This window comes from Liolophura sinensis, chromosome 6 (genome assembly GCF_032854445.1).
Source record: "Liolophura sinensis isolate JHLJ2023 chromosome 6, CUHK_Ljap_v2, whole genome shotgun sequence".
Taxonomy (NCBI): Eukaryota; Metazoa; Mollusca; class Polyplacophora; order Chitonida; family Chitonidae; genus Liolophura; species Liolophura sinensis.
Genome location: NC_088300.1, coordinates 77,125,463 through 77,148,908, shown reverse-complemented (window position 1 = coordinate 77,148,908; position 23,446 = coordinate 77,125,463). Strand labels below are relative to the sequence as shown.

General features: G+C 40.1%; 1 protein-coding gene across 2 annotated transcripts in view; it reads left to right on the top strand.

Moving 5' to 3' along the window:
- Window positions 1-23,446, top strand: part of LOC135468131 (kinesin-like protein KIF21A) — a 77,873-nt gene that overhangs the window by 34,604 nt on the left and 19,823 nt on the right. For both annotated transcript variants that reach the window (XM_064746209.1, XM_064746208.1), the window contains exons 16-29: window positions 2,653-2,847; window positions 5,750-5,949; window positions 9,181-9,357; window positions 9,674-9,764; window positions 10,101-10,198; window positions 10,509-10,577; window positions 11,213-11,284; window positions 11,479-11,598; window positions 12,003-12,104; window positions 12,970-13,126; window positions 14,056-14,101; window positions 15,304-15,385; window positions 19,336-19,550; window positions 20,117-20,224. In XM_064746209.1, the coding sequence (XP_064602279.1) occupies window positions 2,653-2,847; window positions 5,750-5,949; window positions 9,181-9,357; window positions 9,674-9,764; window positions 10,101-10,198; window positions 10,509-10,577; window positions 11,213-11,284; window positions 11,479-11,598; window positions 12,003-12,104; window positions 12,970-13,126; window positions 14,056-14,101; window positions 15,304-15,385; window positions 19,336-19,550; window positions 20,117-20,224 (1,732 nt within the window). The remainder of the gene's footprint in view (window positions 1-2,652; window positions 2,848-5,749; window positions 5,950-9,180; window positions 9,358-9,673; window positions 9,765-10,100; window positions 10,199-10,508; window positions 10,578-11,212; window positions 11,285-11,478; window positions 11,599-12,002; window positions 12,105-12,969; window positions 13,127-14,055; window positions 14,102-15,303; window positions 15,386-19,335; window positions 19,551-20,116; window positions 20,225-23,446) is intronic.

Genomic DNA, 23,446 nt, shown 5'->3' with positions numbered 1-23,446 from the left:
ATAAAGCATGTGCAGTAGCATGCGCTTCCTGCCAAGGACCTCGCTCCAACACCTGAAGACAGCACTCTAGTGTGGTCATGCCCCTGTCTGATCCTTCACGCTCATGTCTTACCATTTGTCACGTTTGTATAAAGGTGAGGTCTAAATAACATCATGTGTTCATATCACTGCAAGGATCGTGTAAGCCTCCTGTCAAAAGGACTGGGAAAAAAAAAGATAACCCAAAATACATATGCTCAAGTCAGAATCTGGCATCACCAGATTACGGACCTTTTACTGTATGCTACTTCAGGTGGACAGACATGTAAACCTAGCTACCGCAATCAATGTTTTCAACCCAGATTGGCTGGTGTATATTTTTTTAATCTTACTGGTGTGTTTACAAAGTTTTCAAGATTAGCCTAAATCGTTGATTGCCTATACAGACTTGCTGAGTTGGAGACCAAATTGCCACCCGAGAAGTTGTACAGATTGATTTACACAGGAACAGTGAATTTAGCACCAGCAATTTTGACAAAGTGTCACTGCTAACCCGCTTGGGTTATTCTTCCAGGTCTCTGCATGACACTTCATATTTTATTTAAGCCTGGAAATAAGATAAACATCTATTGTAATCCCGGATTAATCCTACAATAATCTGCTTTGCTGTAGCTGGCTATTAAACAGCCATGATATTTTTTCACACAAGTATAGTGAACACCAAAACAATACTGTTTAGACTGGAGAAAAAAAAACTCATAACCATATATTTATCGATATATGTACAAGCTATATATGCAAGTTCACAAATAAATTTTGACAGGCCTATCTGAATTCATCTGGGTGTTGGTGCAAATCATGTATTGTTAAGCATAAATTAAAAGAGTGGACTGAATTTTGTAGTGACAATGTCAGAAAAGAAAAGGCACACTGTCTGGTAAGCCAAAAATTCAAATAAAGTGTATTAGTGCAAGAGGGAAATTATTACAATATTACATTTTTCTGTGAGAAAAACCTTTCAAATGGATCATTTTTTCCTTCAGGTGTTTAATATGTGGGTGCTTTTCCTTCATAGTTTCGTACAAACTACAAATTCTCAACAGTCATATAGTCAAAATCTAACTTGTCCTATATTAACTTTTTATTTTTTACCATGAAATTCGTATTGTAATACTGCATTGCTGTTGTTGCATGGTGTGTCAGCCTCAAAGTGTCAATTTGGTTTTATAATTCATTGAGTGGCAGATAATTTTTCACTGGCAAATGACGCCCACAATAAGGAAAACCTTGTATGGAAGAAACGAAAGATATTTGCCCATCTTTTAACATGTTATTGGAGATGAAGGGTTAGCTAGTTTTAGCAGTCGTAGTGATACATCACGAACCTCACTCGTAAATCACTACTTAAAAGATAAAAAACAAACACATCAGATATTTTACTTCAGTTTTATGTATTGTGTTATAGTCTTTCAAAAATCTTTTAAATCATTCTAACTAAGAACTATATTTTCCGCTGTCAACTACCCACAGCCAGCGTGTAGGCCTACCATTGGTCAGCCACGCGAGTGTGATCAGTCACAGTGTACGGATCACTAAATCTGCAAGTGATTGTCTGTCTACAGCCCTCTACAAACTCTCCACAAAACCTCTGGGATCGTGCTAATCTCCTGCTTGGTTTTAACTTTTAGCCACAGCTTTACTGTTGACTGTGAAGCAACTTTAAATGAGTGAAGATGTTTTTTTGTCTACCAGATTACCTCCATGACTATTGGATGTACATGTATTACACAGGTAACCATGACAACCATGTCTTGAGAAAATGTCTAGTGGCATGCATTGCTGGAGTGTCTGTCCCTCCCACCAGTGCTTGTATCAGATGTTTTTACTGAATTTTATCTGTGTTTTTCTCTGCCGTAGATTCATATATTTCACCCAGATACGTTTTCTTATATGTGTAGTTTCCACACTTTGCTTTCGTTTTATATTTTCATCTTCTGGAGATTATTTTTAATCTGATAAGAAGTGTTCAGAGTTGTAATCTACACAGTACCCGTTTTACTGAAATGCATGTTGACTATAATTTGAAGTTTTAAATAATTCACAAATTAAGTTATTTTTATATGCTCTTTGTTTTTTTATAAATGAACATGTGACATCATTGAACAAATGAACATTACTGGCACTCGTCTACAGGACAATGACTTTTTTTCTGATGAAAAACAGAAACTGTTGAAGTCCCAAGACAAGTCCTGTGAAACACAGTTATATCACATGTAAATTTTTAACATTTTCCTCCAGACAAGTTAGAGACAACTGAGTTTATCATAGGCCTGTTTGGTTGTGATCCTAGACTTCGATGTTTTACATATGTAAACATTTGTTAACATTTATGCATATTTTTATGAACCAAAGCAAAGTAATATACAACATGGGTAAAACATGTCCTATAAATGTAGATCTGTAGATCACGTTAGCGAAAAACAGGGTAAGTAGTCTGTGGCTCTGCATCAATAGGGCCTGTTCTGAAACATGGCTGAAATAAGGCCTGGTAACTATTTTTTGCTTCCCTTAATAGGTTCTTTGAAAAACAGCAACAAAAAATACAAACAGTACTTTGAGAGCCACCTTGATAAACTGATGTCTACTTTGCTCATGCTGTGTTGTTGTGTTTAGATTCTGACAACATCCATGAAGACCTGGCTGAGTTGACATGCGAAATCTCTATCAAACAGAAGTTGATAGATGAGCTGGAGATGAGCCAGAAGAAACTTCACACTCTGCGTATCCAGTACGAGGAGAAACTCACACAGCTACAGGCCAAGATCAGGGAGACAGAGATAGAACGAGATACAGTGCTCGCTAACTTAGGTATCTACCAACATGTAACTGCCAATATTGTGGTGAGAGAATGCCAGTATTTGTTGTGAGAGAATGCCAATATTGTGGTGAGAGAATGCCAGTATTTGTTGTGAGAGAATGCCAATATTGTGGTGAGAGAATGCCAATATTGAGGTGAGAGAATGCCAATATTTGTGGTGAGAGAATGCCAGTATTGTGGTGAGAGAATGCCAGTATTTGTTGTGAGAGAATGCCAATATTGTGGTGAGAGAATGCCAATATTGTGGTGAGAGAATGCCAATATTTGTGGTGAGAGAATGCCAATATTTGTGGTGAGAGAATGCCAATATTGTGGTGAGAGAATGCCAATATTGTGGTGAGAGAATGCCAATATTGTGGTGAGAAAGTGCCAATATTTGTGGTGAGAGAATGCCAATATTGTGGTGAGAGAATGCCAATATTGTGGTGAGAGAATGACAATATTGTGGTGAGAAAGTGCCAATGTGGTGAGAAAGTGCCAGTGTGTTGAGAGAATGCCAATATTTGTGGTGAGAGAATGCCAATATTTGTGGTCAGAGAATGCCAATATTGTGGTCAGAGAATGCCAATATTGTGGTGAGAAAGTGCCAATGTGGTGAGAAAGTGCCAGTGTGTTGAGAGAATGCAAATATTGTGGTGAGAGAATGCCAATATTTGTGGTCAGAGAATTCCGGTATTGTGGTGAGGGAATGCCAATGTTGTGGTGAGAAAGTGCCAATATTGTGGTGAGAGAATGCCAATATTGTGGTGAGAGAATGCCAATATTGTGGTGAGAGAATGCCAATATTTGTGGTGAGAGAATGCCAATATTGTGGTGAGAGAATGCCAGTATTGTGGTGAGAGAATGCCAATATTGAGGTGAGGGAATGCCGGTGTTGTGGTGAGAGAATGCCAATATTGTGGTGAGAGAATGCCAATATTTGTGGTGAGAGAATGCCAATATTGTGGTGAGAGAATGCCAATATTGTGGTGAGAAAGCGCCAATGTGGTGAGAAATTGCCAGTGTGTTGAGAGAATGCAAATATTGTGGTGAGAGAATGCCAATATTTGTGGTCAGAGAATGCTGGTATTGTGGTCAGAGAATGCCAATATTGAGGTGAGGGAATGCCAATATTGTGGTGAGAAAGTGCCAGTGTTGTGGTGAGAAAGTGCCAATATTGTGGTGAGAGAATGCCAATATTGTGGTGAGAGAATGCCAATATTGTGGTGAGAGAGTGCCAATATTGTGGTGAGAGAATGCCAGTATTGTGGTGAGAGAATGCCAATATTTGTGGTCAGAGAATGCCAATATTGTGGTCAGAGAATGCCAGTATTGTGGTCAGAGAATGCCAATATTGAGGTGAGAGAATGCCAATATTGTGGTGAGAGAATGCCAATATTGTGGTGAGAAAGTGCCAATGTGTTGAGAGAATGCCAATATTGTGGTGAGAGAATGCCGGTATTGTGGTGAGAGAATGCCAATATTGTGGTGAGAGAATGCCAATATTGTGGCGAGAGAATGCCAATATTGTGGTGAGAGAATGCCAATATTTGTGATCAGAGAATGCCAATATTGTGGTGAGAGAATGCCAATATTGTGGTGAGAGAATGCCAATATTGTGGTGAGAGAATGCCAATATTGAGGTGAGAGAATGCCAATATTGTGGTGAGAGAATGCCAATATTGTGGTGAGAAAGTGCCAATGTGTTGAGAGAATGCAAATATTGTGGTGAGAGAATGCCGGTATTGTGGGAAGAGAATGCCAATATTGTGGTGAGAGAATGCCAATATTGTGGTGAGAGAATGCCAATATTGTGGTGAGAGAATGCCAATATTTGTGGTGAGAGAATGCCAATATTGTGGTGAGAAAGTGCCAATATTGTGGTGAGAGAATGCCAATATTGTGGTGAGAGAATGCCAATATTGTGGTGAGAGAATGCCAATATTTGTGGTGAGAGAATGCCAATATTGTGGTGAGAGAATGCCAATATTGTGGCGAGAGAATGCCAATATTTGTGGTGAGAGAATGCCAGTATTGTGGTGAGAGAATGCCAATATTGAGGTGAGAGAATGCCAATATTGAGGTGAGAGAATGCCAATATTGTGGTGAGAGAATGCCAATATTGTGGTGAGAGAATGCCAATATTGTGGTGAGAAAGTGCCAATGTGGTGAGAAAGTGCCTGTGTGTTGAGAGAATGCCAATATTGTGGTGAGACAATGCCAATATTTGTGGTCAGAGAATGCCAATATTTGTGGTCAGAGAATGCTGGTATTGTGGTGAGAGAATGCCAATATTGTGGTGAGAGAATGCCAATATTGTGGTGAGAAAGTGCCAATGTGTTGAGAGAATGCAAATATTGTCGTGAGACAATGCCAATATTGAGGTGAGAGAATGCCAATGTTGTGGTGAGAAAGTGCCAATGTTGGGAGAATGCCAATATTTGTGGTGAGAGAATGCCAGTGAGGTGAGAGAATGCCAATATTGTGGTGAGAGAATGCCTATGTTGTGGTGAGAAAGTGCCAATGTTGTGAGAATGCTAATGTGGTGAGAGAATGCCTATGTTGTGGTGAGAAAGTGCCAATGTCGTGAGAATGCTAATGTATTGAGAGAATGCCAATATTTGTGGTGAGAGAATGCCAGTGTTGTGGTGAGAGAATGCCAATATTGTGGTGAGAGAATGCCGGTATTGTGGTGAGAGAATGCCAAACTGGAAAAGCCAGGAGAGTATTCAGCCTCAGAGTTTCTAGTACATGTGCACAGTGCCAGTCAATCACTGGATCTAATCTGACATTGAGTGATGGAAATATTCACAGGCAATGCTTGTCCAAATGTAGAGAAATAAGCGGTGTTCACCGATGTGCTTTTTGTGTGAAGTTCATGTTAAACAGTTTTCATATACTCATGTATCCTAGGTCAAGTTGAGAGCACATCAGCGGACAAAGCCAAAAAAATCAAGGAGCAGTTTGAGAAGAAACTGAGTGATCTTCAGAATGAAGCAAAAAAGATGCAAGCAGCTAAGAAAGAGCATGCCAAGTTGGTGAAAAATCAGTCCCATTATGAGAAGCAATTGAAAACACTTCAGCATGAGATGGGAGAAATGAAGAAAACAAAGGTAAGCATGAAAACCTGGATTTTGGAGAATTATACTTAAACTGCTTGCTGGAAGGAAATTATATTCGCAACTATGACTGTTTTCACCTAGAGTTATAAGTCAGGACATTTGTCAGATACTTGGCAAAGGTTGATGGCTTATTCCTGGAGCTCCTGTTCCCTCCACCCATGCATGTAAATCTGATCACAAAGGTTGATGGCTTATTCCTGGAGCTCCTGTTCCCACCACCCATACATGTAAATCTGATCACAAAGGTTGATGGCTTACTCCTGAAGCTCCTGTTTCCACCACCCATACATGTAAATTTGATTGCAAAGGTTCATGGCTTACTCCTGAAGCTCCTGTTTCACCACCCATACATGTAAATATGATTGCAAAGGTTGATGGCTTACTCCTGAAGCTCCTGTTTCCACCACCCATACATGTAAATATGATTGCAAAGGTTGATGGCTTACTACTGAAGCTCCTGTTTCCACCACCCATACATGTAAATTTGATTGTAAAGGTTGATGGCTTACTCCTGAAGCTCCTGTTTCACCACCCATACATGTAAATCTGATCACAAAGGTTGATGGCTTACTCCTGAAGCTCCTGTTTTCACCACCCATACATGTAAATTTGATTGTAAAGGTTCATGGCTTACTCCTGAAGCTCCTGTTTCACCACCCATACATGTAAATTTGATTGCGAAGGTTGATGGCTTACTCCTGGAGCTCGTATTCCTACAACTCATACATGTAAATCTGATCACAAAGGTTGATGGCTTACTCCTGAAGCTCCTATTTCCACCACCCATACATGTAAATATGATTGCAAAGGTTGATGGCTTACTTCTGGAGCTGCTGTTTCACCACCCTTACATGTAAATCTGATCACAAAGGTTGATGGCTTACTCCTGGAGCTCTTGTTCCCTCCACCCATACATGTAAATCTGATCGCAAAGGCTGATGGCCTACTCCTGGAGCTCCTGTTCCCACCACAAATGCATATAAATCTGATCACTAAGGTTGATGGCTTACTCCTGAAGCCCCTGTTTCCACCACTCATACATGTAAATCTGATCTCAAAGGTTGGTGGCTTACTCCTGAAGCTCCTGTTTCACTACATATACTTGCAAATCTGATCGCAAAGGTTGATGGCTTACTCCTGGAGCTCCTGTTTCACCACCCATACATGTAAATCTGATCACAAAGGTTGATGGCTAACTCCTGGAGCTCCTGTTTCACCACCCATACATGTAAATATGATTGCAAAAGTTGATGGCTTACTCCTGGAGCTCCTATTTCCACCACCCATGCATGTAAATCTGATTGTAAAGGTTCGTGGCTTACTCCTGAAGCTCCTGTTTCCACCACCCATACATGTAAATCTGATCACAAAGGTTGATGGCTTACTCCTGGAGCTCCTATTTCCACCACCCATACATGTAATTCTGATCGCAAAGGTTGATGGCTTACTCCTGGAGCTCCTGTTTCCACCACCCATACATGTAAATCTGATTGCAAAGGTTGATGGCTTACTCCTGGAGCTCCTATTTCCACCACCCATGCATGTAAATCTGATTGTAAAGGTTCATGGCTTACTCCTGAAGCTCCTGTTTCCACCACCCATACATGTAAATCTGATCACAAAGGTTGATGGCTTACTCCTGGAGCTCCTATTTCCACCACCCATACATGTAAATCTGATCGCAAAGGTTGATGGCTTACTTCTGGAGCTCCTGTTTCCACCACCCATACATGTAAATTTGATTGCAAAGGTTGATGGCTTACTCCTGGAGCTCCTGTTTCCACCACCCATACATGTAAATCTGATTGCAAAGGTTGATGGCTTACTTCTGGAGCTCCTGTTTCACCACCCATACATGTAAATCTTATTGCAAAGGTTGATGGCTTACTTCTGGAGCTCCTGTTTCACCACATATACATTCAAATCTGATCACAAAGGTTGATGGCTTACTCCTGGAGCTCCTGTTTCACCACCCATACATGTAAATCTGATTGCAAAGGTTGATGGCTTACTTCTGGAGCTGCTGTTTCACCACCCATACATGTAAATCTGATCTGAAAGGTTGATGGCATACTCCAGGAGCTCCTGTTCCCATTACCCATACATGTAAATCTGATTGCAAAGGTTGATGGCTTACTCCTGGAGCTCCTATTTCCACCACCCATACATGTAAATCTGATTGCAAAGGTTGATGGCTTACTCCTGAAGCTCCTGTTTCACCACCCATACATGTAAATCTGATCGCAAAGGTTGATGGCTTACTTCTGGAGCTCCTATTCCCACCACCTATACATGTAAATCTGATCACAAAGGTTGATGGCTTACTTCTGGAGCTCCTATTTCCACCACCCATACATGTAAATCTGATCGCAAAGGTTGATGGCTTACTTCTGGAGCTCCTGTTTCCACCACCCATACATGTAAATCTGATTGCAAAGGTAGATGGCTTACTTCTGGAGCTCCTGTTTCACCACCCATACATGTAAATCTGATTGTAAAGGTTGATGGCTTACTTCTGGAGCTCCTGTTTCACCACCCATGCATGTAAATCTGATTGCAAAGGTTGATGGCTTACTCTTGAAGCTCCTATTCCCACCACCTATACATGTAAATCTGATCACAAAGGTTGATGGCTTACTTCTGGAGCTCCTATTTCCACCACCCATACATGTAAATCTGATCGCAAAGGTTGATGGCATACTCCAGGAGCTCCTGTTCCCATTACCCATGCATGTAAATCTGATTGCAAAGGTTGATGGCTTACTTCTGGAGCTCCTATTTCCACCACCCATACATGTAAATCTGATTGCAAAGGTTGATGGCTTACTTCTGGAGCTCCTGTTTCACCACCCATACATGTAAATCTGATCTCAAAGGTTGATGGCATACTCCAGGAGCTCCTGTTCCCATTACCCATGCATGTAAATCTGATTGCAAAGGTTGATGGCTTACTCCTGAAGCCCCTGTTTCCACCACTCATACATGTAAATCTGATCTCAAAGGTTGATGGCATACTCCAGGAGCTCCTGTTCCCATTACCCATGCATGTAAATCTGATTGCAAAGGTTGATGGCTTACTCCTGAAGCTCCTGTTCCCATTACCCATGCATGTAAATTTGATTGCTATCATATAAGTGAACAATTCCAGAGCATTGTTTTGAACACAAATCTGTCGTTCTCATGTATAATGGATATCTGGTAATCACCTGTTGATCTTGTTAGGTGAGATTAATGAAGCAAATAAAAGAGGAGTCTGAGAAGAACAAGCAGAGTGAAGCACGGCGGTCTAAAGAAATGGCGCAACTGAAGAAAGACCAGAGGTTAAAAGAGAACAAAATCAGGACGCTGGAGGCAGAAAAACGACAAAAAGAAACTGTTTTGAGAAGGAAACAAGAAGAGGTGAGCTGCAACACATTCTTGATTTTCCAGTCTTTTTAAATGCATTTGAAATTTGCTTCTTGTGACTCGTCTCAGGGCACAATTTGGTAGCCCTGCGAAAGTTAATGTTATTTGTCCACTTTGTATCATTCCGAAGCGCTATGTTATTATTAATGTCAGTGTCCATGATCATGTAAGCACATAATCCCTACATTATTACATGTAATTACTTGGAAAGCTGAGATGATTTGACATGTAAAGTAAGTGGGTGACATGCTTTACCAGTATAATGAGTCTGCAAGACTAACTCATCACCTGTTCTTTGATAATCTACCAGGTGGAGTCTCTGAGGAAAAGACAGAAGCCGATGTCTCAGAAAGCTGCAGGGCGAGTTGGAAAGTACATCAAACCTCCAACTATTCCCATAGGTGCGGCTTGTTCTTACCTTTCTTTGCCCTCACCTACATTCCAGGTCTTACACAATTCAGAGCATTCAGTGTACATGTAGATATTGGACATTACACTCAGCTAGGGCCCCAGTTGTCCCCTGAGAGAAATGGCAATACAGAAATTTCCAGAATATCTGTTGGTTTTGTTTTGGTAGTCTTAGTAGTCAGCCAGCAGTAAATGAATGTTGCTAATAGTGCACATGTGGAACTTTAGGTGTTGCTGTGTTTTTATGGTATCCTGGGTAAGTTGAAATGCTGCATGCAGAGCAAATGACCAGACATTCGTATTTTGTGTCTCTGTTTCTTGGGTCACAGGTCCCATGTCTTCCACACCCATGAAACGAAGAAGGAATATAACATCAGGCTTTTCAGCGAAAATGGCCAAACAGAAATGGGATACAATAGAGAAAAATGTAAGAAACTATAAATAGCTAACATGTTATTTCTGTATAAAATCTGCACAAATAACAAACATATTTATTCTATGAAGAACTGGTGATTAAGGACGGTTATGGTTTTTTTCTGATTCAGTGTATAATTATATATTTGTAGTCTATTTTAATATTAATTTTTAAAGCATCCGTTCAAATTAATATAAGATCTAAAATTAAGTGTCTGTGTCAAATAAAAATGTAAAAACGATTATCTATATATATTGGATATTGTGGTATTCATATTGTCGTAATGTGGAAATTGAGTTTGATTTGTAACTCTTATCTGTAGGTGGCTTCAGTAATTACACGGAGGCAGACAATATCACACATGGAAAAGGACATGGAAAACTGGATGAAGGTAAGGATGAAGCTGTAGTGATGACTTCTGGTCAGCTACCTGCTGTAGGTGGCCACTACAGAACAGGTATACGGTAGTCAGGCTTATTTGCCCACAGACTTCCACAGACTTCTTACCTATTTGCTCAGTCGGTTAGCGCGCTAGCGCAGCGTAATGACCCAGGAGCCTCTCACCAATGCGGTCGCTGTGAGTTCAGGTCCAGCTCATGCTGGCTTCCTCTCCGGCCGTAAGTGGGAAGGTCTGCCAGCAACCTGCGGATGGTCGTGGGTTTCCCCCGGGCTGTGCCCGGTTTCCACCCACCATAATGCTGGCCGCCGTCGTATAAGTGAAATATTCTTGAGTACGGTGTAAAACACCAATCAAAATCAAATCAAATCTTACCTATTTGTAGTTGTTACTACACTCCTAGGAATACTGATAAACAAAGACGTAAGTCATTTAACAATATACCTCTGTACTACCTGAGGTAGAGTTCTTTTGAAGAGAAGAAACTAATTTGAATTGTAATTTTCTGCTGATCTTCGGTTTTCAGTGGAAGTCCTTCACAGTATTGAAAAGCTTCATCATTGCACCTAGGTTAATTGTCTCAAGCACGTGTATTTTATAGGCCTTTAGTTCATGTCTCTGCTTTACAGCATCGAGAGAAGTTGGGAAAGAAATTGGAAAAGCTGATTATCAAGAGAGATGGACTAGAGTCAGATAAATTGGTGAGTTTTCCTAGATAAGATACTTGTCAGTTTCATCAAGTTGAAAAAATAACAAGTTTTTAAAAAGGAAATGCTTGAAACATCCAGTTTACTTACTATAGAACATTGTTACATGTAGTTTACAACTTTTGATGAATGTTTTGTGATAAAATTACGAAATCTTTAACAGCCTGCTTACTCTGTTCTTCTTGCAGTCCAAAAATGCTATCAAAGATCTGAATGACATGGTGGAGTCTGTGAAGACCCAGATTGACTATGCTCAGGAAAACATCTCAGAATGTCAGAATCATATCATGCAGATGGAAGAGACCAAGGTATTGTGCATTAATAATAATAATACTGTATTTTTTTAGGGAGATCAGTTAGTTACAGAAGCAATCTTCCTTGAGTCCTTCATGCATACACACATTCACACAAAAGGTTATGTACATTATATGTAAAATATAGATGCAGGCAGGGATGTGCTCAGAAACTGTAAAAGTTTTTTCAGTTCTGTGGTAAATATCTTTGTTTTGATACCTTAGCATGCATAGCGACATAACTTAATATGTCAGTAGAAACATTTCTACTTATAGGGACTTCTATAACCCTTGGAAATCACTCAACAAATAACTGAATTGTGATGTTTTGTTAACTGGCTTCTTTGATTGTTGAACTTGATGGCTGATTGTTTGTGATTAAGTCTTTTGAACTTTCCTGACCTATGCATTTGTTACAGGAGGATGTAGAGAGTGTGGACTTGACGAGCTTGGTGAACACCTGTACATTGGCAGAGTCCAGGTACCTCATCGATCACCTTCTCCAGCTGGCCATCACTAAGGTAAACTCCATGTATAGGTGTTGTTAGACTTGTCAAGACAAATCAGTACATGCATTTCCTGTGTGGGTCTAAAACAGAGAACAGGTATTATGATGTTCATGGTTTCATTCTGTATGTGGGTTTTTCTGTACATCGTCGATTTTGTACATGGGTCTTTCTGTACATGGTTTCATTCTGTACATGGTTTCATTCTGTACATGGGTCTTTCTGTACATGGGTCTTTCTGTACATGGTTTCATTCTGTACATGGTTTCATTCTGTGCCGTCTCTCACCAATGCGGTCGCTGTGAGTTCAAGTCCAGCTCATGCTGGCTTCCTCTCCGGCCGTACGTGGGAAGGTCTGTCAGCAACTTGCGGATGGTTGTGGGTTTCCCCCGGGCTGTGCCCGGTTTCCACCCACCATAATGCTGGCCGCGGTCGTATAAGTGAAATATTCTTGAGTACGGTGTAAAACACCAATCAAAAAAAAAAAAAAATCGCTTTTCTTGGGCCTTTGTGTACATGGTTTCATTCTGTACACGGATCTTTGTGTACATGGGTCTTTCTTTACATGGTTTCATTCTGTACACGGGTCTTTCTGTACATGGGTCATTCTGTACATGGTTTCATTCTGTATAGGGTTGTAAAACTCAATAGCCATAGGATATGCCATAGATTGACTCTGCAATGATGAGAAGCTTCTCAAAATATTATCAGAATCTAATCTGTGTAGTTATGTCCATTTGAAATACTAGCTGTGGCAAGGGATTTGTGTATGGAAAACGTGTTTAAGATATTGTGCAGATCAGGGGGATAACTTTTGTTGTATCAACTACAAAGATTGTATAAATGTGTGAAGAAGTAATCTACATGTACATTTTCTCAGGGACTGGCCTTGGCACAGAAGGATTCTGATAACAGGGAGTTGTGTGCCAAACTGCACCAGACAGAGCTGAACAACACTCTACAGCAGGACCTGTTGCGCCACATGATGGCTGACCAAGTGGACATAGAGGTGGATAACTTGCTGACCAATAATGATGGTAAGTCTGTAAGGTGGATAATTTACTGACCATTGACCTGTTACGCCACATGATGGCTGACCAAGTGGACATAGAGGTGGATAACTTGCCTACCAATAATGATGGTAAGTCTGTGAGGTGGATAATTTACTGACCATTGACCTGTTATATCATATGATGGCAGACCAGGTGGACATAGAGGTGGATAACTTGCTGACCAATAATGATGGTAAGTCTGTGAGGTGGATAATTTACTGACCATTGACCTGTTATATCATATGATGGCTGACCAAGTGGACATAGAGGTGGATAACTTGCTGACCAATAATGATGGTAAGTCTGTGAGGTGGATAATTTACTAACCATTGACCTGTTACGCCACATGATGGCTGACCAAGTGGACATAGAGGTAGATAACTTGCTGACCAATGATGATGGTAAGTCTGTGAGGTGGATAATTTACTGACCATTGACCTGTTATGTCATATGATGGCAGACCAGGTGGACATAGAGGTGGATAACTTGCTGACCAATAATGATGGTAAATCTGTCTGTCTGTTGTGTCAAACACTGGTCAGTTCATACCATAGACATTAAAAATGGTACTTGCTGCTGCCTTGATTGAGAGGCCAGAGCAAGGAAATACCACTGGTTGGCCCAGTCTCACTATGATGGGTAGGTTGTCCTTTTTGGTGTCTTCGGCATGATACTTCAGTGGCAGCAGGCTCACCTTGCCACAACAAGACGCAATATATGCGCACATTCCTAATGACTGATCATCATCATATGACATACAACATTGAACCCCAATCCTGCATATATACATTGCACGATATGTTGTAAGAATTCTGCTTTTGTGGATTGTTTCCATTGAAAATAACCAAATGATTATGGGCTAGCGTTGTCAGTGCCTTATGTTACTCTACTGTTTGTTGCCTGTTTGATTTCAGAAACAGAAAGTGCAACCAGTTCTACCTCCTCTTCCCCAGTTGACAGGTGTGTTGTGATTTTTTAACAATGAAATCGAAGGCTTCTTATAATAAGTACCTTTGTTACTATTAACATTAGTCCTGTAGTTGTAGCATTACATAGCAGGTCTGTTATAACTGTCTGGCTTCTCTATGCATGCTGATTGTATTTTAATGTCAAATTTATAGACATGTGCTATTACTAAAATGTGAGATACGGAGTTGTTGGAATTTATCGTGTTGTAAAATGATGAATGGACCAAGTAATGGACACTAAAGAATAGGTTGTAAAACTGAATGTTTTAAACATGTTTGTGGATTTGTTTTCTCTAGTCTTCAGGCTTATATTTATGCTTGTTCATGAAAGGGACCTGGGAATTCTTGTCCCTCAATTCAACACAGAGTTTACGTATCTTTGGAAATAAAATGTTTTAAAATCAGTAGTTTTTTTTTTTTTTCACATCAACAATGCTGAATAGACAATTAGTAATGATATGAATAAAATTGTGTTTTGAGAATTAAAAACAATTAATTTATTGGCTGCGGGAGATAAGGTTGTGTTGATTTTATGAATATTGAGCGACTTAAGGTTATGATACTAATGCTAACACAGACCATTTACTTTTTGTTTATTTTCCCTCTACTGGCAATTGGACACATCTCCTGAATTTATGTTTTATATTAAAGAGGCTTTTGTTTCTTTCTCCTTGTGATTTTATCCTGTTTCATAGTCATTCAGTTTGGTTTGGTGCGGTGATTTGTTTTTACTTTTAGCTATTTTCAAGTGCCTTTTTCTATGGCTTAAAAGTTCATATTTTGACAAATAGGAATTACATAATGGATGCAATGGTTACCTTTTCAACATACGTCATTGTTTTTGTTTTTGTAGTGTAGAGCATGGATGTAAATAGCAAAAGACGCACATTTTATAGATATATTTTTATATAGTTTACTTTTATAGATTCTCGTTGTTGTTGAAGTTGGATTTTATAAGCAAAATACCAAAACCAGTATGTGATATAGTATATTTTATGGATGTTAACATCAAACTCATTCTCTTTCTGATGTCCTTTTTTTTCTGTTTCAATTCTTTTTTTTCGTGTCTGTCCCCCTTTTTGTGACTGCATGGTTTGTGTGGCTGATATTATTTGCCTTGTCGTTGTGTCCCTCCCCACTCACAACTGACATGCCCTCATCTGGCCTTGACCAAACGCTGACAACCAAATACAGCATGCTTGACAGCCAGTCTGCACCTGCTCCTCCGCGGATAGGAATAATCCCAACGGGAGACAACTCTTCTCGAAAGGAAAAGGTCAGTATATTTACATTTACTGTTATTCTCCACCCTCATTCCATCAGCGCTATGCTTTTCCTGCCACCTGCATCACATTCTGCTTTACCTGTACATCATCTCCATTACATAAATCTCTCTTTCGGACAGCTATATTGTTTTCTCACCACCATTCACATTAGCACATGTTTGTGTTTGCATGTCTTTATTGGGAAGTTCAGGGTTTGTGATAGGTATGGACAGATTTGCAGTACGACAGGAGAGATATACTCATAAAACGGTACTGTTTTGTTTTTTGCCCTGTGCCATCCTTTCATAAAGTATTACTTCCTAAGCCGAAGCAGTATTGATACATTTCTACCAGTAATTATGAAAATATGTTATCAGACTTTTGATGTAGTTCTCATTGAGTATACACTCACATGTGTATTTCGGGATAAGAATGCCTGCTGCGCACAAACTGTAGGAATGGATTTCTGTTTTGTTAGTTTTCAGGGCAACTCTCGTGTTAGTGGGTAACATAATCTGTCTGTGCAAATATTGGCCAGAAAAATGGTACTGTGTAACAAACATGTGCCATACACCAAGGCTCTTAGTATACAAAACAGTGTTGTCAGTTTGAGTGTCTGGAGCTTGTTATGTTAGATTGGTATTTGTTAAAAATACTTTTCATGCTCATTTTTTTCTGTGGTCTTGGTATTTACATGCACCGCATCATGTGTGTATAGCAAGCTTGTTTGTTTAGTATGGTATCTCATGCACTCATTCATTATTAGACTGATGGCCGTAGCTGGCTTCAGCAGCTCCTCTACTTGGAGTCTCCCTGAGAGATACCTGGGTTATTCTCCTTTACACACCATCGCTATGGCAATCTCCAAGGTATTGTGAGCAGCAGTTCATTCTCCACAACTTGGCTCTCTCTCGCTATCAGAAGCATCCTGTTGCATGCCATTACCTCTCATTTGTGTATTGGATCATGGGTAATAAGAGTATATTTCTTGATGACAATTGTGTATTAAAGTAAAAGAAAGCTAAACTATGAAGTAAGGTTCATCATACAGGCAAGAGGAAATTATAGGTAAAAATACTTTCATTTATTTTTTTCAGATTTTTAAAAAAGTGTTGAAAGACATTCAAGTATTTGGACACTATGGTGGGCTTTATGAGCCATACTGACGGTATCTTGGAACTCTAACATCACATCACCTTTTTTCCCTTATGTTCACAAGGAGGAAGGAGTTTTTGGGAACATTATTTCAGTAATTGTTTACTCATGGGTAAAAAGAGTTATTCCAACATTCAGTGTGGTGATCAGAGCAGGATAAACTTCCTGTGATGTCAGAGTTCCAAACCTTTGATAGTATGGTCCATAAATCCCGCCTTAGAATTCAAATGTTTGAATGCCTTTAACTCTTTTCACTAAAATCTAGAAAAATAGGTGAAAGCATATTTATGCATAGTTTTAAGTGGTTCATTTAGTGATGCCTACTTTGACTTTTAGAGGTCTTCACCTTTAATTTTAGTTACTTAATTTAAAGATAAGAAACTTACAGATTTGTTTAGCCCTGATTTCTCATGTTTTTGCATACTGTTGTTTCATGAAGCTTGACATAGTCTGCCAAGCTTAATCTGTTCAGATCATTCGCCCTTCCTTGTGGTCATATATGTCTTGAAATTTGTCCGTTCACCTGTATGTTAATTTCTGCCATAATTCCACGGCATACTGGAGCGATATCGGTATGTGATTTATGTACAGAATTAAGGGATACCTAGGGGAAGGCTACCGTCCAGAGCTTTGCTCCTGTACAGCACATTAGAATCTCAATGGTAAAATCAAGTAGGGTGGAATTACCAAGTTTGGATTAACATTTTTGGAAAGTTCTGTTTCTTAACTGTCATTAGTGAGGACAAACAAAACGATCTGCCTTAACAGTATGTTTTGATACTGCAAAACATGTGGCGAAGATTGAGAAATTCATTTTATGTCCAGGATTTAATTACTTCATGATCTAATCCAAATTATCTTATTTGAATGCAAAAAGGTTAAGAGATAAGGGTGTTGTCATGTTTCACTCACATTGTTATTAACTGTTCTGTTGTATCTTGTTCACACTGTGTTCATATCAATATGTTTTGTCTTGACTGTTTTTCTTGTGCATATTATGTCGCATGTCCTACACCAACTGAACATATGTGTGCACATTCTATTAAAACACATGTACATGAAGGAAAGTAATGGGCTAATTTTTCTGCATGAAAAATAACCTTTATTGAGAACATAAAGCATTTAGATCACAGCACAGTACAGGTAATATACCTGTGGATCTAAAGAGACTTCAGGCATGACATCATTATCAGAAGCATTGAATAGGGTACATAATTTCCTACATTTAGCACATCCTGAATGAACCCATGTGTAAGCTTTGAAACAATTTTGATAGCGGATAAAATTTCATAGGCAATACCTTTATTTGGTCACTTGTTGAATTTCAGTCCCCGTGGATATATTTAGGACTTGGCTTTGGTACAATCCCAGTATGTATATGAAGAGACCATCATTTCATCGTAACCACACATATTCTAAAGACATGTACTAGCCTTCAGTTCAGTATTAACTGCTACCATATACATGTACCTCTACAGTATAGTCACATCCCATGTAGTCTGTGTGTTTATCATATACCAGCCTGATACCAAATATGTACAGTTAACCTCTGTTTGTACCCGCTGCTCTCCCCTGGACCGCGTATCTACACTAACAGGGTAATCTCTTGGAGGACTGGCTGATTATGACGCCATGTGTAAGTCTGCTGGGATTATCATACAGAACTGATCTCTGGCCGTCTCCTACTCTAATGGATGTGGAATCAGTGTGGTGTAACACTGCATGCTTTTACCTGTCCATTTCTATGAAGGAGGTTATTCTCATGTCTCTGTTTTCTACTTTTTTTATTTTATATGCTGTCAGCCTTAATGAGTAATTCTTTCAGCTTTAATTGAAAGCTCTTGTAAAATATAATACCAGTAAAATGAATAATCCTTGACTACATTTACAGACATAATTGATTCATGGTCTTATCTTCTTGGTTTGCTGCAAGTTTTAATTGTTTTAAAATCTGTCATTGCAGTTATATCTGCTGCTTATGGTGACGTGGGTTGATAAAACTTGAGCTTTATTAAAATATGGTATTCTGCAGCACACCTGTCGTAAGCAAAATTTAATGAACTGCCGGTTCAAGAAATTATATATTCGCTTAAATAGTAAAACAAACAAATGATCTGGATTGGGGTTACAGTGAAGTGTGAGTTTTGGAGCCACAGGAAACAACATGTGAACCAAAACCTTGCCAGTGTTATGTGTAGTTATTCATGTCCTTTCATTTTTGACTTTGTTATTTCTGATAGATACTGGTGATGGACAAATATGGTTGCAAATTTGAAACTACATAGCTATACTCTTGCTCTTTCAATGAATTTGTTTCTGGAAGACTCCTAAATAGAGCAAGACTTGTGAAATGTAAAAGTGGGCATTGCTGGAGACAAATTCAGTGAATTGGTGTGCTGGGCATGCCACCTGTGTTTTGAGGGGTAATGACTTTAGCCAACCAAAATGTCTTTAAGATATTTCTGATTATTTCACAAATCGAATAATAAACATATACAAAAACGTATGCCATATACCGTCACTGTTTAACGGTTATTATTTTTTTAAAGCATTTGATTTACAGTGGGAAGTTGACAATTGTTTTTTACAAGCTGTGTTGTGGGCTAACGTTTTTGGTCTTGACACGTTTGTGGTGTCTTGAAAATTTTCAAAAGATATCAGATTCAAAGTATTGGATTTCCACCTCAGGTGTCATACTATACAATCAATGTTTAAATAAATTCACGTGGTTATAAATGCTGAAGGAAGTACAACCTTCATTTTGTTTATGATAGCTAGTATATAATTGTGTTGGTCTGTTTATCAGGCCAGGAGGAAAACGGCCACCCCTCAGGAACTGCTGTTTGCAGGGGATGCCCAAAGTGACCAGACCGCCCCACCCCTATCTCCCTTGGTGGAGAGTTCCCAGACTGGGGGCAATGCCTCTGCTGAACAAAATGACGTCAAGAAAACAAACGGTTTCTCGGAGAGCAACCTGATGCTCCCTCCAAAGACTCTTCCTCTTAAGCCTGCTGTCACAAGGTGAGTTCAGTAGTCACCTTGTACTGTGATTTAGCATTGCCACTGCCATTTAACATGGCCACTGCACACTGGCTTCATCTGGGTTTGTATGTATGAAGGTCTGCTAACAACTTGCGAAATGGTCGTGGGTTTTCCCCTGGCCTCTGCTTGTTTTCCTCCCACAGTAATGCTGTCATACATGTAAAATATTCTTGAGTATGACGTAAAACAACTATCAAATAAATTAATTTAACTTTAGGAGCCACTCTATGGTACACAGTTAAACACCAATGAAATAAATAAGTAAATAAGGTAAGAGAAATGTGTTATGTGTAGCAGTATTATGAAGTATTTAGATGACGTAAAGTCAATGTTTTTATTTTTAATTGTTTGCTTTCAGGGATGCTGAATCTAGGAATATATACATGAGTAGTGCCAATAATGAGAAGAAACAATGGAATACAGTCATAGTTTATTTATGAAAGGAAAAAAATACACATTGGATAGTCTCATAATGAGTGTCAAACAAATGTGCTGTACAACTGACCTTGCTGTGGTATTCATCTATTGTTTATATTCTGTTTCAGGCTGACCAGTGGTAGTCAGTCTTCCAGCAAACTGGACATCAATTCGGCCTCCATGTTAAGAGGAAGATCAAGCACTGATTCACTGTCTAGTTCAGACCGAAATTCCTTGTGAGTACACACTAGTTCTTTAGTGTTTTTTTTTCATTTCTACACAGTCTTCCAATCAGGAACATTTTGAAAGGAGTATTTAGGGAAGAAATTATTTTTCATGGACCTAGTCCACCTAGTCAGTGTGATACAGTCATCCATGATCAAATTCTTTATGTGCAACATTTCTCCCCATGTTACTTGTTATGTACAAAATTGGGGAAGAATTGGGATAGTATTGTCTGCAATCTGTTTACGCACAATCAAAGTGATATCGAATATCTTTCCCACAGTGTGTTGATTCTTTAGGTTGCATGCTTTTCATTGTTTCCTTTCAGCTATCAGTAAAGTGTCTCTGTCAACCTCTAGACATGTTCAAATGTCTAAATGAACCCTTGTGCCTTTTTTTGTTTTGAACACTGTTTGGCAGTAGTGTAAAGTTTGACAAGCATAGACAATTAAAACAACCCATAAGCACCACCACCACCACCCTATCCCTCACACCCCACCCCCACCCCCCAATCCCTCCCCCCACCCCCACATCCCTCCTCTTCCCAAAGACCCAATACACCCCCCCACCCCCCACCATCACACGCCACAACCCGCCACCACACACCCCCTAACCACTACATGTCACATGTCTTGGAGAAGGTAACGATGCTTGCCGTAGCGCATCAGCCTGTACTCCTCTGCTTCTAGGTGCTCAATCATTGGGCGATTCCTCAATGAATTGCGCAGGTACTCCTGGAGTTGGGCAGCGTGGGACTTACGGCTGGACCTAACTGCTGTGTGGTGTGGCATTGCCCTGGGGTTGTGCTTCTGAAAATAGAAATAGAAATAAATGTGTACTCTTTTTTGCTTGAATATTTGGAAGAAGCTCACTGAGTGCTGGGAAGGTTTAGTTATTATTTATTTTATTTGATTGGTGTTTTACACCGTATTCAAGAATATTTCACTTATACGACAGCCAGCATTATGGTGGGAGGAAACCGAGCAGAGCCCCCAGGAAATCTACGGCCATTCACAGGTTGCTGGCATGCCTGCCGACATGGAGGGGAAAGCCAAGATGAGCTGGAATTCACAGCGACCGCATTTGTGAGAGGCTCCTTGGGCGTGCTGGTGTGCTGACGCCCTTGTCCACAGAGGTTGCCACACTACACTTAATCAATTGTAACTTCTGTAACTTCTCACCTTTGTTTTGTTGATGGTATGTTTCTGAGGTTTGTACAGTAAGAAATCACACAAAGTATTGTGGGTGATGGGATCCTCCGGATTTTCCCCAAACTTCAGCTGATGTTCATTCTCCCTCATTTTGGCACGAACGGCAAATACTATGTCCGCTAACATCTGTGATCTTTTTTGAGGATCCATGATTTTGAGATACATGGCTTTCCACCTCGTACTAGGATCCTTCTGTTTACGATCACCTTTGTTGTTCCCAGATGGACTTTGATTTCCTATGCTCAGAATAGATTTCAGTCTTTCTAGTTCTCCAGTTTTAGACGCTGGCCTAAGAGTTATGCTGGGTGGTTTGAGTGGATTGCAACTCCCATCTGCTGGTTTCACAGGGGGATTTACCCTCTTCGTGCTCTCTGTCGCTATCAGGACATTCAAACCGTCTGATGGGTTAGCTTTTGTCTGTAAATGTTGACTGTTTGGGGCCTTTTTTATCTTTTTTGATGATAAAGGCATACTCAGTAATCCTGAAGGCTGGCTTCGGGGAGTAGTTTTCCGCTTGTCTGCTCCCAAAGCTGGTGGTGGTGGTCTTAGGACTTGTAACTCTGCGTGAAGATACAATGCTTGAGGTGACTCCTTAGTAATGCCGTCTGGTGAATGCCCACTCCGGGGACTAGAGTAAGGTTCTGATGGCAGGGATAGTTTGGGTACCATCATCACAGGTGCAGCTTTGGCACGAGTCACATCATCAATGCCTTTGGCCAGCTTTGAAGCCTCAGGTTTGAAGCTCATTGTGTCAAGATCTTGCCTACTGTCACATGTCATGATGTCAGGTGTGCTGACAGTAGCCAGTGTATCTGGGTTCCCGCTGCCAGCCCCTGATTCTGGAGATTTGGACCCCTTTACAGTGGGCCGCTGTACAGAAAGATTCTTGGACAATGGTGGAAGTTTGGATGTGGTTCCCCCAAGATTATATCCAGAGTACCACTCTAAATTCTTGGCTGCTCTGCTAACTACAGCCTGGTCTAGCTGTGGTAGATAATGTGGTCGCTCAGTGAGGAAGGGTTTGTAGCTGGATTTCCTGTTTGAACTACAATCAGAAAGGCTCTGTAATGCCAGTCTGCCCTTAGGCATAAGATACCTGCCTTGTCCTGCTTTCCACTTCTTGGCATGAGCAAACTTTGGTTGTATGTAATAACGGGAATGTTTTTGATGACTGGCCATGTCCAGTTGGCCAGCTGTTTTATCTGACGTGCCGTGGCTGCAACCAGTGTCTAGGTGGTAGTCCTCTAGCTGGCTACGTAGCGATGCCAGTTGTTCCTGTAGCTTGGCCTTCTCACTCTTGTAGCGCCGCATGTTGTCCTTCATGTCATCTTGCAGCTTCCTGTTAGAGGCCTGAAACAAATGTCTTTGCTGCATCGTCTTGCTGAACAGTGCCCTGCAAAATGCAACAATTTGTGAAAAAGTCAAGCCGAAGTAGCTTTGTTTTGTGGAGAATTTTCAACATTTCCTCATGATAGACAAGTCATTCTTAATACAGTGTGCCTCCTCCACCCTCTCCTTGCAAATCCTGAACAAAGCAAGGTATTTTTAGTTTGGAATGACAATTGTGCTCTACAGTTTGCATGAATAAATTCCATAAGATATGGCCTTACGGTGACATTGCTTGTTTTCCCTGTAATAAGACCTGATCACATTTTCCCCATGTACAGGGAATGGTGTGTCATGTCAACGTCATTGTTGTACCTATGTGTACAAGGCTCATAGACCAGCCAGTTGCATAATATCAGTGTACAAATCATGGAGGCGACTGACCCGTGACCTGAGGATGTGAACCGTGGCAAGATTATTATACCTTTTGTTGTGTGGCATGTAATATTATGGACATGCATATCCTAATTTTGAAGGGGTTTTATTTTGTGATAGTTTGTTTTGTAGTAGCTTATTCATGTACAGTGAGTTTAAATAATGTCACTTTGCTTCGACATGTATGGCAATAAATCAGACACACACCATTTCCTGCCTATATGTATACATGTTAGGAGGCCTCCGTGGTTAGCATGCCAG